Here is a 15492-nt window from a genome sequence, read left to right as displayed (position 1 = left end):
AACAAAAACCTAGCTATAAGATGAATCTATATAACATTGTTCTTGTAATATTTTGTTTAATAAGAGAATATTCACTTTATTAAGGTGGCATAGTCATTAGAATATATTTGAAGAGTCATTTTATAGTGGCCTTCGGGTGCTCGGGTAGAAGATATCAATTACAAATATTATGATATACTTCTCATAGACTTAATTACCACTGTGATACATTCAATCTAGTTCATAATAAATATTAGACTCACTCAATCACATGTTATGTTGATATGTTAACTATGTGGTATCAATGTGTTTATATCCTAATGCTAAGGTGTCGATTATCTGATGTTGATGTGTCAAACAAGTAGCACCAAAGTGTTTGCCATACCATCATTCGTCTATCCGAATTAAATAATTAAAACAAAACATATGCACCCTTATGATGTTGTGATAAATGGAGAGAGAGAGAGAGACGAGAGAGAATATTAACTTATCCTTTCACTTTCCAGATGAACAGGACTGCATTATCATTAGCTTAAGCTTTGGAATATGATGCTCGAGCAAAGTGGCAAACATTAAACAGGAAAAGTGGAATATGATACTTGTTTCAAGGGTTTCTACCTCGCGTGAGATCAAATCTGCCAACCTTAATTAACTTAAAATCCAAGTTTTTACTGCACATGTTTACCCTCGTAGTATGCCTAATTAGATCCAACTCACACTGCTAGTTTGTTAGTCTGTGTTTAAGAGAGTTGTTTATTGAAACCGCTGGATTTGCTGCACGCCTTTCCTTCTTTCCACCCAATGATTAGCGTCTAACCACATCAAGCCCAACCCTTCCTCATCCGCAGCATCATAGAACACAGCGAACAGACACCGAAACCAATAGATGTTCATCACATTTATAAAATTTCTTACGTAGCAACGTTTCATTCGTCCGAATTCGTGTTGGTAAGAGGTACCCGGTTCACCGACAAAACGTGCCGGTCGAGTATGTCCAAGAGCGAGCGGCTCGCAAGCCAAGGAACCGTCCGATCGTCATCGTAGGGCTGGTGTTTTCTGATCCGCCCAACCGGCAGTGAGCTGGAGAACAACGATGCTTAGCCAGGCGGAACCCCGGATGGGCCGTTCTAGACCGTCGGTTTTTTGATCGACGGTGGCAAGGCCTGTCTGATTTCCTTAATAGAATATGAGGGAATCCCAAAATTAAAGTGGGGGCGAAGACGCCGTGAGCCCGTGCGCACTCTTGAGGACAGTGCGGAACATAATATTAGCCGTCGGATTCTGGCTAGTGATCATTCGTAGCTTGAAAAGTCGTGTTGTTTGGAATCTGACGGTTGTAAAACTCGTTCACATTGGGTAAGAACGAGGGCACACTTATGTTCCGGAAGAATTAATACGTATTATACTAGCGAGGGGACAGAGGAGAGAGAGAGAGAGAGACGGACATGGAGGGAGGGGCGAGGGAGAACGGAGGGGAAGCTGCGGCGGGGAGGTTGGCGGCGGTGACGGAGGAGGCGGAGGTGGAGGCGGAGGCGGTGGGGTCGAGCTTGACGATGGAGCGGGTGGCTGCCGCCAAGAAGTTCATCGAGAACCACTACAGGAACCAGACGAAGAACATCAAGGAGCGGAAAGAACGGTTGGTTCTGGCTCTCTCTCTATTCGCCCGAGTCTCTCGCTTTACCTTCTAAGATCTTGTTTTCTTGATCCCGAACGGCCTTGATCTTAGCTTTCTCCAGTCTCATCCTCGCTGGATATATTTCTACTGCTCCTCCTGCTGCTCCGTGGGGTTTTTCTCTCTCGATTCAGTGAAAAGATACGCGAATCCAGTTCCTGATTCTCAAACAGCCTTAGGTGTTAGCTTTGGATCAGAAAATTGTTGGTTTGGGCCTCTCCATTAATCCGAGTGGCTTAGTAAGGAACATTCAGTTGGTACAATAGTCCACGTCAGGAGCTAGTATTAATCAAAGTTGATGGTTTTAGAGTTTTAATTGATAGTTTGACTGAATTATGGCACGATGTTATAGTCAATTGTGAAGCACTGTTGGCTAACTGTTTGAGAGATTAAACATGTTTGATGTAGGAGATGCATGCGCCCACAAGTATGAGAGAAATCTATGTCGAGGATTGAATTGGAAGAGATGATTTTTTTTATTTTTATGAAACACAGATGAAAGGTTACACGGAGATGGTGGCTTTTGAAAGTGCGTTACAAATAAATTGACTCAGCCAAAGAACATAATTTAGTAACAAAATCTATAAAAAAAGAAACATTCGTGAAAAGATCCTTCCTCAGGGCTTTCATTTTTGTCTTCTCTTGATATGCTTTTGAATTATTTACTCTACCAAATCTATATTGGTCTTGCATCATGAAGTTCCATGACATTCTAGCTTTCCAACAAATTATGATGAGTCTGAACTTGCTTACTCATCTCATTTTTGGAATGAGCATGGATGTTTAGCAGCTCAATTAGTGTGAGCAAATCCGCTTGATTTGGACAGTAAATCAGATGTTTCTGTAGTGATTGATAGGTAAAAATCGAATTTGGCTTACATTCTTCTGAAAATTGGTTTTAAATAGCCAAAATGAGGCTTAATGGTAGCTAACTGATCATTTATTCTATTTCAAGTTCTTGTTTGATCTATCAGCACAGGAAGCGATTCTTTGGTTTCTTAGGACAACAATACTTTGTTAATTTGATCTTAACCCATTCCGATCTATATTGTAGCACACATTCATACTTGTTCAGTGAATAGGGGTATGCACAAAATAAAACTAGCTATTTCTTTTTCTAACAAGGCATATTTTGGTCTCCAAGGACTAGCCTTTCCCTTCCTTTAGTTCACCTCTATCATCCTACATCTTTTTGTTATTGATCATGTAAAATGAACCCGCCATCAAATGGAAATTTATGAGCTTCAACAACAAAGGATGATTCTCAAGCAAAGAAGCTGTTTTGTGCTGCTTTATTAAATTTGTAGATTCGAAGTTCAAATGGCCTATTATGAGTTTTCACGAGAAAAAAAAAGTATCTGAATACTTTCATAGGATTGTAGCTCAAGAATAGAAACTCAATTTTTTCTATTGAGAGGAAGTTAATTACATACGTGTCTCTTAGGTAAATGTCCAAATCACTTGATTGATATATGCACAAACTCAAGTTTGCAAATGGTAACAATTCTTGGTTTTGATAGCTGATAAATTTTAACAATTGCAGACGTTGGTTCTTGGAGAGAAAATTGGCTTCTTCAAAAGTTTCCAAGGAGGAGCAGATCAATATGCTGAAGGATCTTGAAAGAAAGGAGACAGAGTATATGAGGCTTAAAAGGCACAAAATCTGCGTTGATGATTTTGAGCTGCTGACCATAATTGGGAGGGGGGCTTTTGGGGAGGTCTGAGCTTGTGTGGTCTTTCTCGTAGAACCAAAAACTTGCTGGTCTTTTTTGCTAGAATATGCAAATCTCTTTTCGTCGCTGAGTGCAGACATTAGAACTCTTCAATTAATATTGTTCGAATGTTGTTAACATGATTATATTGATTGTGAAAGTATTACTAACTGCTATTCTTGGTTGTCTTTCTTCTAGCTTATTTTTAGATGTCTATTGAGGTCTCATGCTGAGCTTATAAAGACGGATTCTAACAATCAGACCTATTAAGATAAAAAGGGTGAACCCAGTGCATGAGACAACCAATGTAGGATTTGGGGAGGGTCAATGTACTCAATCTTAACTCTATAAATAGAAAACTATTTCTATGACAAACCCTAGTCACCTAATGGAATGACCCTAGTTGATCTGACCTACTACTATTATGAACAAAATTCAGCAAAGACTGACTTTGTGCATATACTGATAACACACCAACTCCTCTGTTAGGTTATCATAATATGCACCCAAATCTTTATTTATTAAGGCAATGCTATACCCACATATCCACCTCATTGTTATTTTTTTTGCATGTACAAGATCATTTCATGATTCTGCTTCACTTCCAAATTAATTTTAGTGGACATATTCCACCAAACTTACCACAATATGTATCAGTCTTCGGGGTGAATCTGTCGATGATGTACATTGTTTTATGCTTTTTATGTGTTTATATGATCTTTCATGATCCAAGCCTCTGACTGCTGGCAGAGTCAGATATTCTATACAGTTTACATCATATATGATTTGGTTAATTCAAATCTGAATCATAACTTATGGATCTCAATATCTCATAGTATTTGGTGATAGTAGACCAAGTTCTGGTTTTAAAGAATTATTGTTTTGATGCTATGTAGAATCTTTAGTACATTGAGGCATTTTATCTTTTAGCCTTCAATTATTTCTCTACATTTCTCATAGCTAATCAGGACTTTATGTCCTCAGCTTACGATGATCCATTAGAGATGCTAATAACATTCTTTACATTTGAGATTCTCTAGGTTTCCTTTTTTAGTCATACTGTCGAAATTGGATCGAGGAACATAGCAGAGTTGAAAAATCACATGCTGCGTAGTGCACACAATCTGCTAAATCAGCATGCTAGTTTGTACTGCTAATTTTTTGGATCCTTATCAGTTTATAAACCACAGGTCAGACTCTGTCGGGAGAAGACCTCTGGCAATATTTATGCCATGAAAAAGCTGAAGAAATCTGAAATGGTTACCAGAGGTCAGGTAAGATATGTTGCATAACTGTGTTTTAGAAAATGTCCGATATGTTGCAAATGAGTTTTCAAGTCATAAATTTATTTTTCCTTAATTTTGTTTTAGATCTATTTAGGCAAAGACTTCATACTTTTCATCTATGTAATACTTTGATTGGTTGGTATGTTTAACTTCCTAAGCAACTGTTGTGAGGTCTGCATTGACCTTGTATATGTCTTTGATGACTTATGAACTGCTCTGAGAGCTTGTTATAAACTTCTAAATGCCTTGAATAACTCCTGATGCATCATAACTAACTATTGGGTCTTAATAGCTAAATATTTATTTGTGTGATGATTGTAACCTTCCAAATGTTTCAGTAACTTCTTTCAGTAGCTTTTAGAGTAAAAATTGTAATGTTAGCCTTCTAAGAGATATTTAGCAATCGTTACTTGAAATGCAGTAAAAGGTTCAAGGGTTCAAGGGACAATTATAAATATGGATATAGCCATTGATGGAAACTACCTGTCATGAGATGTTATTGTATGATTTTGGTTGAGTATAGCTGATAGTAACTGACTAGATATTTTTTAATGCTATCCATGATCTCCATGTCATTTTTATCCATTGCATGTCCTATATTTATCTACTTTGTTGTATGTTCTTATCTGTTAAAGATCTTTTTCTTATTATTCTAGTGCTCATATAGCTTTCTTTAATCATAAATCTTGCCTTCTATTCAATAACCATCTAAATTTGTGTGTAGTAACAAACAACAATAGGTTCTACATTGGCATTTTCTTTCTCTTATATACTTCTATCCTTTTATTATACTTAAAATCCATCATATTGTCATTTAGGTGGAGCATGTAATAGCTGAGAGAAACTTGCTTGCTGAAGTTGCTAGCCATTGCATCGTTAAACTCTACTATTCATTTCAAGATACTGAAGACCTTTACCTAATTATGGAATATCTTCCTGGAGGGGACATGATGACCCTGCTTATCAGAGAAGATACCTTGACTGAAACAGTGGCTAGATTTTACATTGCTCAGAGTGTGTCGGCCATAGAGTCCATTCATAAACACAATTATATTCACAGGTTAGTACATCCTAGATTTCAACTGATCAGTTGATCAATAGGTTGGTATATAAACTTTGAAGTATAAACCAATAATTTTTTTGTTTAATTACCTTCACATGCAGGGACATAAAGCCTGACAACCTTCTGTTGGACAAAAATGGTCACATGAAGCTGTCAGACTTTGGCTTGTGTAAACCAATTGATTGTTTAAAGCTCTCGACATTGAATGAAGATGAACTGCTGAGTGATGAAAATCTTAGGGAGTCGATGGATGTTGATGGTTTTTCTTATACAAATAATGATAGCGGGTGGAAAAGCCCTCACGAACAACTGCAGCATTGGCAGATGAACAGGAGGAAGCTGGTAGGTTCTCTATAATGCTTTATTTTGAGCCTATGTGAAGTGTGAACCTGTTCTCTATGATTCTGTTCTCTCTTAATTAATTCACTTCACTTGGTATTTACTTCTTGAGACATAGATCTAAGATATTATCAATGTGTTTTTAGGCATTTTCCACAGTTGGAACACCTGACTATATTGCTCCAGAAGTATTACTAAAGAAAGGATATGGGATGGAGTGTGATTGGTATGTAACTGCATAAGTCTGATCCTCATAAGCCATGTTCTATTGGTATTGTCATGAAAGTTGATTTGTATCTTTCAAGTACAAATGCAAATATCTTTAGATATTTTGGTTTTGAACCTTTATCGACTTTCCGTAACCATCAGACAGTGGTTGATTTTTGTTTTACCTATGCATTGTGTTGAAAATCTCTTTCCTTTTTCTTTAAGAAGGCATTCACTTTTAAGTCTTTTTCTAATTTCTCTCAGTACAGTTTTTATAATTGATTTAAAGTTGTGGCTCTATAGTTGACTAATGACGATAACAACTAGCTACAATGTCTCAACTATTTGGGGTCGGTTACATAGAACTTTTATATTGGCTATTGGCTGCCTAATCTCTCATCTTTTTGAAATTTGGATCAACCTTGAGAAAGATTTAATTTGTAAGCATGCATGGGAAAATTTTCGTTGAGTAATGACATAAGTATGCAAATTTATACTCAAATCTGACTTAGGTTGGATGGAGTTTTTCTTTTCTTAATATGTACACGTTATAGTTGACAGTTGATGGAGTAACTCGTTGATTAAATTTTTTGCCTTTTATCCTTCTATTATTTATGTGGGTGGTATCTTAAAGTTCTAGAATTTTGTGTGCATCGGCATCTGTTGTCATCAAACTTTGAAGCAAAAAAAATGAGTGGATTAGATTGTGGCAATAGCATTTTGACTAAAAAGTAATTAAAAATTATGTCAGAAAGGTGAGAAGGTTAGGAATAAATAAAATGAAATAGTTAAGAAATTGATAAAGAAATGTAATTTGTGCTACAAACTAGTGCAAACTCAATAAAACATGTGGTAAATCATCCAGCAAAAGGCAATAGCATAATTATGGAGCTAAATGAAATGCCAATAGCCAATATGCACCTCTTTTATTTCTTCTCCCTTTTTGCTGAAATCTTCTGGGGATTGGTCAGAATCCATTTGGAGTGGGTTGAACTGGTGAGGTTTGACTGCTTTTTGGAACCATGTATAGAAGTTGCAGTGTGGTTGTCAGTTTTCTTGAAGCTTTATGTTCTCTTGGCTGGTTACCATTTCTGAGCAATATAAACACAGAATTGTTGTGAAACAATCTTTTCCTTTGTTTGAATATTGCTTGTATGTGCCAGATAAAGAAATCATGTTGGTGTTTGTGCCCGATATATTTGTTTGAGTCCTACTGATATATTTTTTTCTGTCTAAAGTCTAGTTTTAGCGCAAAACTGCAACATTTTAGAAAGTGGGTTTGTGTAGGAGGTCAAGGTATTGCATATTGCACATGCGTATACACTGCATACTGGTAAAATACTTTGAATGGTTTGTTATAACAAGAACACTATACATTATTAAGTTGGAAATGCATAATCAATTGATAGTTATGTATAGTGTCACTAGCCACTAAACTATTTTCTTTTTTTTAATTCAAACTAAAAATCTATCTTGGTATTTGATAATATTTAACTTGTTAAAGGATCTATATTAATCGATAGCCAGCAAGAAATTGGTAATGGTCTGTCTAACTAATCATTTAATATTTTACAATTTTTGGGGCAGATGATGCATTGTTTATATTGCTATGATATGCATAACTGAGCTTGTTGGGGCTTTATGATGTTGTGGTGGTTGTATATACATACCTGTGTTCAAATTAAGTTGACCATTAAGCCATTTTAATTCTATTACTATTTTGCGGTGCATACTGCTAGTGGCTCAAACCAAGGAGAGCAATCTTGTACCGGACTTCTGTATTGGTCCGTGATTGGATACCTATCGATGCACCTGTATGTACTGATGTCTGAAAATTTGATGAAAAATCGGTCGAAGGAGGAGGAGAGACAGTGACACAGAAGAAAGTAGGCAGAGGAGGAGGAGAAGCAGCGCCGTAGAAGGAGAGGAGGGAAGGAGGCTGAGGAGGGGAGGATGAGAGGAGGGAATGTGACTGAGGAGGGGAGGAGGAGAGGCAGTGGTGCAGGAGGAGAGGAGGGAAGGAGAAGGTTGAGGAGGAAGAGGAGAGGAGAGGAGAGGTGACAGCCCATATGGAGAGGAGGGAAGGTAGTGGCGGAGGAGGGAAAAAGGAGAGGACACGATGCAGAAGGAGAGGAGGAGGCTGATGAGGGAAGGAGGAGGAGAGACGACAAACTATGAGAGCAGGGAAGTAGGCTATCAAGAGGAAAGGAGGGGAGAAGGCGGCAAAGGGGGGAAAGGAGGCATCGGAGGAGATTGAGGAGAAGTAGAAGATGAGTACCGATGAGGACTGGTGATGGAGATGCGAGCAACAGGTGAGCAGTGAGGGACACAGTCGATGAAGGACGTGAACACAGATGCAGGCATAGATAGAGAACACACAATAGAATAAGTTAGGGTTTTATCTTTTATTTTTAAATTTAAAAAATAAAAATTGGCTGGGCTGGCACAAATGGCGAACGCATAATAGGATAAGTTAAGGATTCATTTTTTATTTTAAATTTTTAAAAATTGGCTGGGCTTATTATTCAGACCATTACCGGGTTTGAACTCGGCGGTAAGCCCTGTTCGCAGGCCTTGTCGCCTGATTCACAAGGTTTACTGAGCGATGAGACCTATATTACATTTGAACTACCTGAAATTGGGCTGATCCGAGTTTCAGATAGCGGTGGGATCGGTATGTACCACTTGTACTATACCATTTCGTTTTGGCCAAAATTGCAGTCCATGGCTCAAACATTGAGCCATTTTTGTTTCCATTAAGAATTCCTATTATAGTCTATGGTGTTCTCTTCTGTAGGAAAATTCTTTTTTCTTATCGATATAAGATATGAAGTCCCTTTGCCACCACTATCACCTTTTGTTGTTCTTTTGTCAATGAACTTGTTTAGAGGTAGGTTTAAAATAGTGCTGGAAGAGCTCTTCTTTGGTTAGTACTAGTAGTCAAGGTTTTGTCTTGTATGTATGTGAACATGCATATGTTGTGTATTCATATGTGTTATGAGTTTTCAGTGAATTCATCTATGCTCGCTCTAATGCATTTTAAGAAAAACTATTCCTCCATACTTCTGTTGATGTTATATATTACAATGTGGAGAGAAATTTTATGGGCATTTCATTGTGGAAATATTGCAGGTGGTCCCTCGGTGCGATTATGTATGAGATGCTTGTTGGCTATCCACCATTCTATTCTGATGACCCAATAACTACATGCCGTAAGGTTAATCTGCTTAATCTCACAGCTTTAGCACCCATTTTGGTATTTATATTCCATTTTGATGATATTTTACAACATGCTTGCACCTTCTTAGGATATTAAAATTAGATTGTAATTGTGTTCAACAAACACCATAATTGTCAATCCTTGCACTTTCTTACTTGCCATATGAAGGTCTTTGGAGTTTGGATATCTAGGTGTTCCATCTATGATCAATGAGATGGGAACACCTCTCATATCTCTCAAAATCGGTGAGTGCTTTTCTTATCATCTTGCGGTGTGTATTATATGATATATGTAGCTCATTTGTGATTTTGTTAATATAACTCAGTGCAAGACTGCATATAATGGCTCACCCAAGACAATGATCTCGCTTACTGTATCCCGTAATCTAGAGGACAACATATGCTTCTTGACAGTCTTCTCATCCAATGAACTTGCAAAATGAGAACTAGTCTAGTTATTAAATGTAAACATAGCTTTATGTCCCACTTTCTCTGTTGGAGGTGCTTCAGGGAGATAAAGTTGGTTATAAATTGATTGAAACCCGATTATCAAAGCTCCTCCATGTGAACTCTATACTAATGCATGCACCCAATGTTGATTATAAACACAATGATTGATGCTTTGTGTTCTTTCTTCTGTCTTTTTAGTTGAACACTATTACCACTGCCACTTCCATGCTCATATTGGATGAATCACCAACCCTGTGTCAGTATCATGGACTCTTGCATATACTGGTGCTTTAGTGATGCATGAACATTGGATGCTCTCATAGTCATCATAGACAGGTGACTCAGGTGCCTGCTTATTGAGGTCCTCCCTGTGGGCTTTTTACTGTAGTCTTAAGACTATCCAAACATTTAATTCTATTCTAGATTGTTTGATTTCTTGGGGCACCTTTGTACATTTGGTCATGTCTGACAATCCACGAATCAAATATTGCTTAGTTGGGTTATTCCACCATGTGCAACCAAAATGTTGTTGAAAGCATTCTGCATTAGCAACCAAAATAGTTGCTAGCTGGTTCGAAAATTTAGTAATGTTTCCGACAATGTCTCTTTGCTGCATGCTTTACCTTGTAGGTTCCATTTGCTGGGATATCATATATATTTCTGAAAATAACTTTTATTTCATATTATTATCACATCTCCTGTATTGTGGATTAGACTACAACTTTAAATGCATTCATGATCTTAGCTGTTTTATCTACAAACAATCCCTCAAGTTGTTTAACCATGCTATTAGATTGTGCATTGGAGAAACCATTTAATATTTCCAGAAGATGCAAGGTTGTCTCCCGAGGCAAAGGATCTTATATGTAGATTATTATGTGATGTTGAGCACAGAATTGGCAGTAGAGGAGCAGATCAATTAAAGGTGATTTTCAAGTATATAAAATCAATGGAAAATTATCTTTTTTAATTGATATTTATAAATTGCTGGCAATTGTCCTTTTCCAGGCTCATCCCTGGTTTAAAGATATTATTTGGGATAAGCTTTATGAAATGGAGGCAGCATTTAAACCCGAAGTTAATGGCGAACTAGATACACAGAATTTCTTGAAGTTTGATGAAGTATGTCTGTTCACTTCTGTGCATTACTTTTTGGCCATGAATAAAGCTTACTGTTGTTTTACTCACTTTCTACATGCCTGTAGTCATCAATAACAGCATGTCACAGACAGTGCTTGTTGGTCATAAATTTATTCTCACCTTTTTCATTTCTGTTCTGTAACCTTAACATGATGCAATGTATTCTCTATTTCACATATTTGGCCTCTTCAAGTTTTCCTTTTTGCAAGCATGTCTCAATTATCTTTAGACTACGCCAGCTTGAACATGATAATATATTTCACAATGCTGTACCCACAGAAGTTGGTCTCTATTGTTAATTGATTTTGCAATTTGTTATCCAAAATGATGTGTTAGAAGGTTTCTAGTTGGCAACAGATTATAAATTCTTTGAATTTTGTCATTGTTAACTTTGCATTTTGTTCCTTTTTGGTCTATGATCCAGTTGGATCCGCCTACACCAGCAAGAACTGGTTCCGGGCCTACAAGGAAGGTATGCAACTTTATTTATTGCCATTTGTATTTTCATAATCAGCAATTAAGATGCCAAATGTGCTAATATAGTTATTGATTTAGTGTGGCAGTCACTCCTGATAGACTTTGATAAATGCAAAGTCTTTGATAAATCCACATGAATTTTGCATTGAGAACAATGGATAGTTGGGTAATTGGACAAGTGGATTTAGCTAGATTATGATGAAATATCATCATTTTAAGGTGGGGTACAGGTTTCATTGATTAATATTGAATATCTGCGATGTGTAAAAGATGCCTCCTCAGAAATATCTTAAGTTTCTGTCACATCGTTTAAAGCACTTAAGCATCATCATCAGCTAATGGAGAAATTATAGTTACAAAATTTGTGTACCATCAAGTTGGACTCAAGTTGGCATGTACATGCCACTTGTCATGTGGTAATGTATTATGCCAGCTCATGGTAGTCAAGTGCCCATGCATGTGCCTATTTATGTAACGGGCACACATCCACGTATCATGCTTGATAATGCATTTTCTTGGACTGGCATGGCAGTCCTTGATAATCTATGTTATAAACATAATGACAGACTCATCAAACAATATTATACTTGCCTTGGCATGCACTTGTGTGTTGTGCTGATTGATGGCTAATGTGATACTTGCCATTGCAATGTGGACAGCAGGAAACGAAAAACAAAGAAAAGAGAAAGAGAAGAGAAAATAGCAAAACTAAGAGAGAAAATTGCGCTATTTTCTTTTGGAATTGTTGTTGTCACCTACACTATCTCTGAATGGGTCAGATGCTGACATGTTGCCGAATATGCATGTTGGCTTCTAGAGTGGGGAATGTCTAGTCTGGAGGATTTGCTTTAAAATCTTCAGAGACCTGGTGGCTTTTAGCTCCATCTGTGGTTCTTCTTGTGCAAAGTTCGAGGTCAAGATGCATGCATTGAGCAAGGGGGAGAGACTAGCACCTTAACCTTTAACTAACTTAAAGTCTGTGACTGACTGTTTATTCTTTTTCATCACAAGCTGTGAGAAACAAATTCTATTTGAAATTCTTCACATTGTTGAGGGCATCTTACCGAGATTGCTGAGTATATTAAATATCTATCTAAAAGTTCTGTTAATTCTTATGCATGAAATTTAAGCTTATCACCCCTTGTATGTATATTTTTGTAGTTGCATGATTTAATTGTGGTGGATATTGTGAGTGTTTACTCATTCTTGGTGCATTTTTTTGATGCAGAAATTGCTAAATGCTCAAGATTTGAGCTTTGTTGGATATACTTTCAAGAATTTTGATGCCGTCAAAGGGTTACATCAGCCTACTGGTAAACAATCTTACTGTGAGAAAATCGCTGGAGATTCTAATGTTCCAGTGTAGTCTCAATCTTGTCCACAAATATGCTTAGTTTTTTCATTTTGTATTTGCACGTTGATTTTGTTTTTAATACATATTCCTGTAGATATTTGTTATACATCATATGTGAAAAAGGATTGGGTGGTGGAAAGGAAAGAATAATGTTGCCATACATAATTTCAGAACTACAAATAGAGGAGGGTGAAAAAGGAGTGGAAAGATGGGTTAGATCTCATTTCCTGCAATACATGGAACAGGACTATTTTAGATGGAGTGTTCTTTCTTCATTTGCTATTTCAAATTCCAGAATATGGTGGCTGCTGTGTAAAACATTTAAGACTTGACAAGTAAAGCTCTGATTTTGATTTATACACTTTTCAGCTCTCTCTCCCTCAAACAGTATATGGTGAGAGGCATTGTGTATCTCGTGATCACTTTATAAGGCAATCAACAAGAGTCAATGTCAATAATGGTAAACTGTTTCATCCCTCCAATCTATCCTCAATTAGATTGGAAGGGGAGAAAGTGGTTAAAGAATCTGAATTTATATTTCTGGCAAAATTTCTATAAAGACTTCCTTTTGTGGGGACTTTGACGTGCATCAAGTGAATTAAAGCTGACATAGGAGCCTCAGGTAAAAAAACATAGAGAAAATGGTGCTTTCTTGGAAATGATTAATTTAGCCATGATATCACATTATAGGTCCACAGGCCATATCAGACCAGTATGGTACATTGGTATGGACCAGCATACCCCAGTATACTGATAAGAAAATAATTAAGAATAGAAAAAAGAGGAATAATTTGGGAACATACATCAACAGATCTTATTGTTGGATATTAAGAAAACCAGACCTGTTAGATGGAAGAATAATCCTCTCTCTCTCTCTCTCTCTCTCTCTCTCTCTCTCTCTTGCTAGCATCTCCATTGCTCAGAATGGAGATGGAATAAAAAACAAGAAGTCACTTGAGCAAATGAGCCTTCGATTGATTTCTGCCAAATATTTTTGACCTGACTTGGGATGTTAAAGATTAGGCCAGGTCTGGCCAGACCAACTCAAGAAATCCCAAGACAGTGCCATTTTGGATGTTTTACCATATATATGTTAAGACTACACAGACCATGTAACAGTAACATGTTGGACTGACATTTTGGCGCTTATTGTTTTTGTATATTAATTCTTGATGAATGTAGACATATTGTTTGAACTTTGAACAAATCGAACGGGCAATTCACTTGTTATTTTTAGGCTTCTGATAGTGAATTTCTACACAAGGCTTCTAATGTCCTAGCTATAGGTTCATCATGTAAATTACACTTTAACCATTTCTCATCATCTTTTCTAAGCCAGTGTACCTCCAATTTATGACTGATATAGTTATCAGTCATAAATTAGTCATTTTCTTAATTTTTCACTAAAGAGATTGGAGTCCAGGCTATAAAGTCTGTTTGTATATACTAATTTATATATTGTGTAGCCTTAATAAGTTGTTCTGAGGTTTCTTTATGTGGCTCACGCCAATTACTTTGCAAAACCATCTAAATATGAGTGCCATCTATCATTGATGTTAAAACTCTTAAGGATCCTTGTACATTTTGGTATTAGCTAACCTACCTCTATGTTTTTTGCCTTTACATGGAAGAGAACATAAAGGGTGGATGAGACTAAAACTAAGAGTTAAAGTTAATAACGAGGGTACTTGACACTTCAATTGATGCTATATTTGGTATTTTGTGGAGAAGATTTCCCCACTTATCCATTAGCTCATGCATGATTATACTTGACACATGGTTCATTTTAATAGTGGGTACTTTGTATCGCCATCCATGGACCCCCAATATTTGGGACCTAACAGTTTCTTTGTTGTTGTATACTTGTGTATCGCCAGATAACTCAGTCATGAAAAGTGAAAAGAGATCAACTGAAGGGAAATCTGATGTGGACATGGTTGCATCGGGTGATGCAGTGGCTCCATAATTCATGTGTACTTATTGAAGTGATTTATCTGGATCATATCCTACCAGTGTGGCCATTGGACTTACCTGCTTATTTTTAGTCAGGTCTGCCTCTGGTCCTGATAAGTTGCTATCTACGTAACATTTTGTAGATCAAGACCTGAGAGTTTGAGCGCATATGTTGTGTCTGCCCAGGTTGACGAGCATAGCAAATGGCCTTCTCTTGTGGCAGTGCCCTTATCTGGTTTTACACTTTGATGAGAGTGCTACGAGCAACATGAAGTGATATGTTACTGCTGTTTGACGTGTGTCTTAAAAGCTGTAGTTTCAGTTGTGTTTTGTGGAACCAATGTGTTTGCCTATTTGAGACTAATCGTGTTTTCCTAGTAAATTAACATGTTAATGCTATTCATGTGTTCCTTCAGAAGAAAAGAAAACTTTTCTACTGTTCGTCTGCTCAGGAATGATAGATTATTAGACAGATGTTAAACACAGAGAGCCTTTGGTCATGCAAATGTTGACGTGCATGCACCGAGAGTCAAAAGAAGAAAAAATAAAAGAACCATCACAGCAAGACAATCTGTACAAGGCGGTGACTCTGAAGCGGTGGGTCGGTGGAGATTCTTAAAAATAATATTTTTTATATTTTA

The 15492-nt window shown here is 37.0% G+C and overlaps 1 protein-coding gene across 2 annotated transcripts; it reads left to right on the top strand.

Annotated features, from left to right (window-relative positions):
* Positions 1-1397: 1397 nt before the first annotated feature.
* Positions 1398-15287, top strand: LOC103986983 (uncharacterized). Of its 2 annotated transcripts, XR_671840.3 has the most exons (13): positions 1398-1615; positions 3195-3369; positions 4554-4637; positions 5468-5709; positions 5814-6054; positions 6198-6277; positions 9391-9475; positions 10721-10852; positions 10936-11049; positions 11492-11539; positions 12773-12857; positions 14776-14947; positions 15038-15287. XR_671840.3 is itself a non-coding variant. In XM_009405146.3 (12 exons), the coding sequence occupies exons 1-12, from the start codon at positions 1425-1427 to the stop codon at positions 14862-14864; spliced, it is 1566 nt and encodes a 521-aa protein (XP_009403421.2). In that variant the 5' UTR covers positions 1398-1424; the 3' UTR covers positions 14865-15287. The 2 variants fall into 2 exon arrangements, 1 of the variants encoding a protein (XP_009403421.2); XM_009405146.3 differs by having other exon boundaries at positions 14776-15287.
* The last annotated feature ends 205 nt before the right edge of the window (positions 15288-15492 follow it).

The sequence above is a fragment of the Musa acuminata genome, chromosome BXJ2-6 (assembly GCF_036884655.1).
Source record: "Musa acuminata AAA Group cultivar baxijiao chromosome BXJ2-6, Cavendish_Baxijiao_AAA, whole genome shotgun sequence".
NCBI lineage: Eukaryota > Viridiplantae > Streptophyta > Magnoliopsida > Zingiberales > Musaceae > Musa > Musa acuminata.
This window is presented reverse-complemented; position numbering and strand designations above follow the sequence as displayed.

What these genes read in the sequence shown, in the direction of transcription:
- LOC103986983 (XM_009405146.3), top strand. Translation starts at nt 1,425, where the DNA reads ATGGAGGGAGGGGCGAGGGAGAACGGAGGGGAAGCTGCGGCGGGGAGG. An exon ending in GGAGGGGGGCTTTTGGGGAG is followed by an intron (nt 3,370 to 4,553) that starts GTCTGAGCTTGT and finishes TATAAACCACAG; the next exon opens with GTCAGACTCTGTCGGGAGAA. An exon ending in ATTTCTTGAAGTTTGATGAA is followed by an intron (nt 11,050 to 11,491) that starts GTATGTCTGTTC and finishes TCTATGATCCAG; the next exon opens with TTGGATCCGCCTACACCAGC.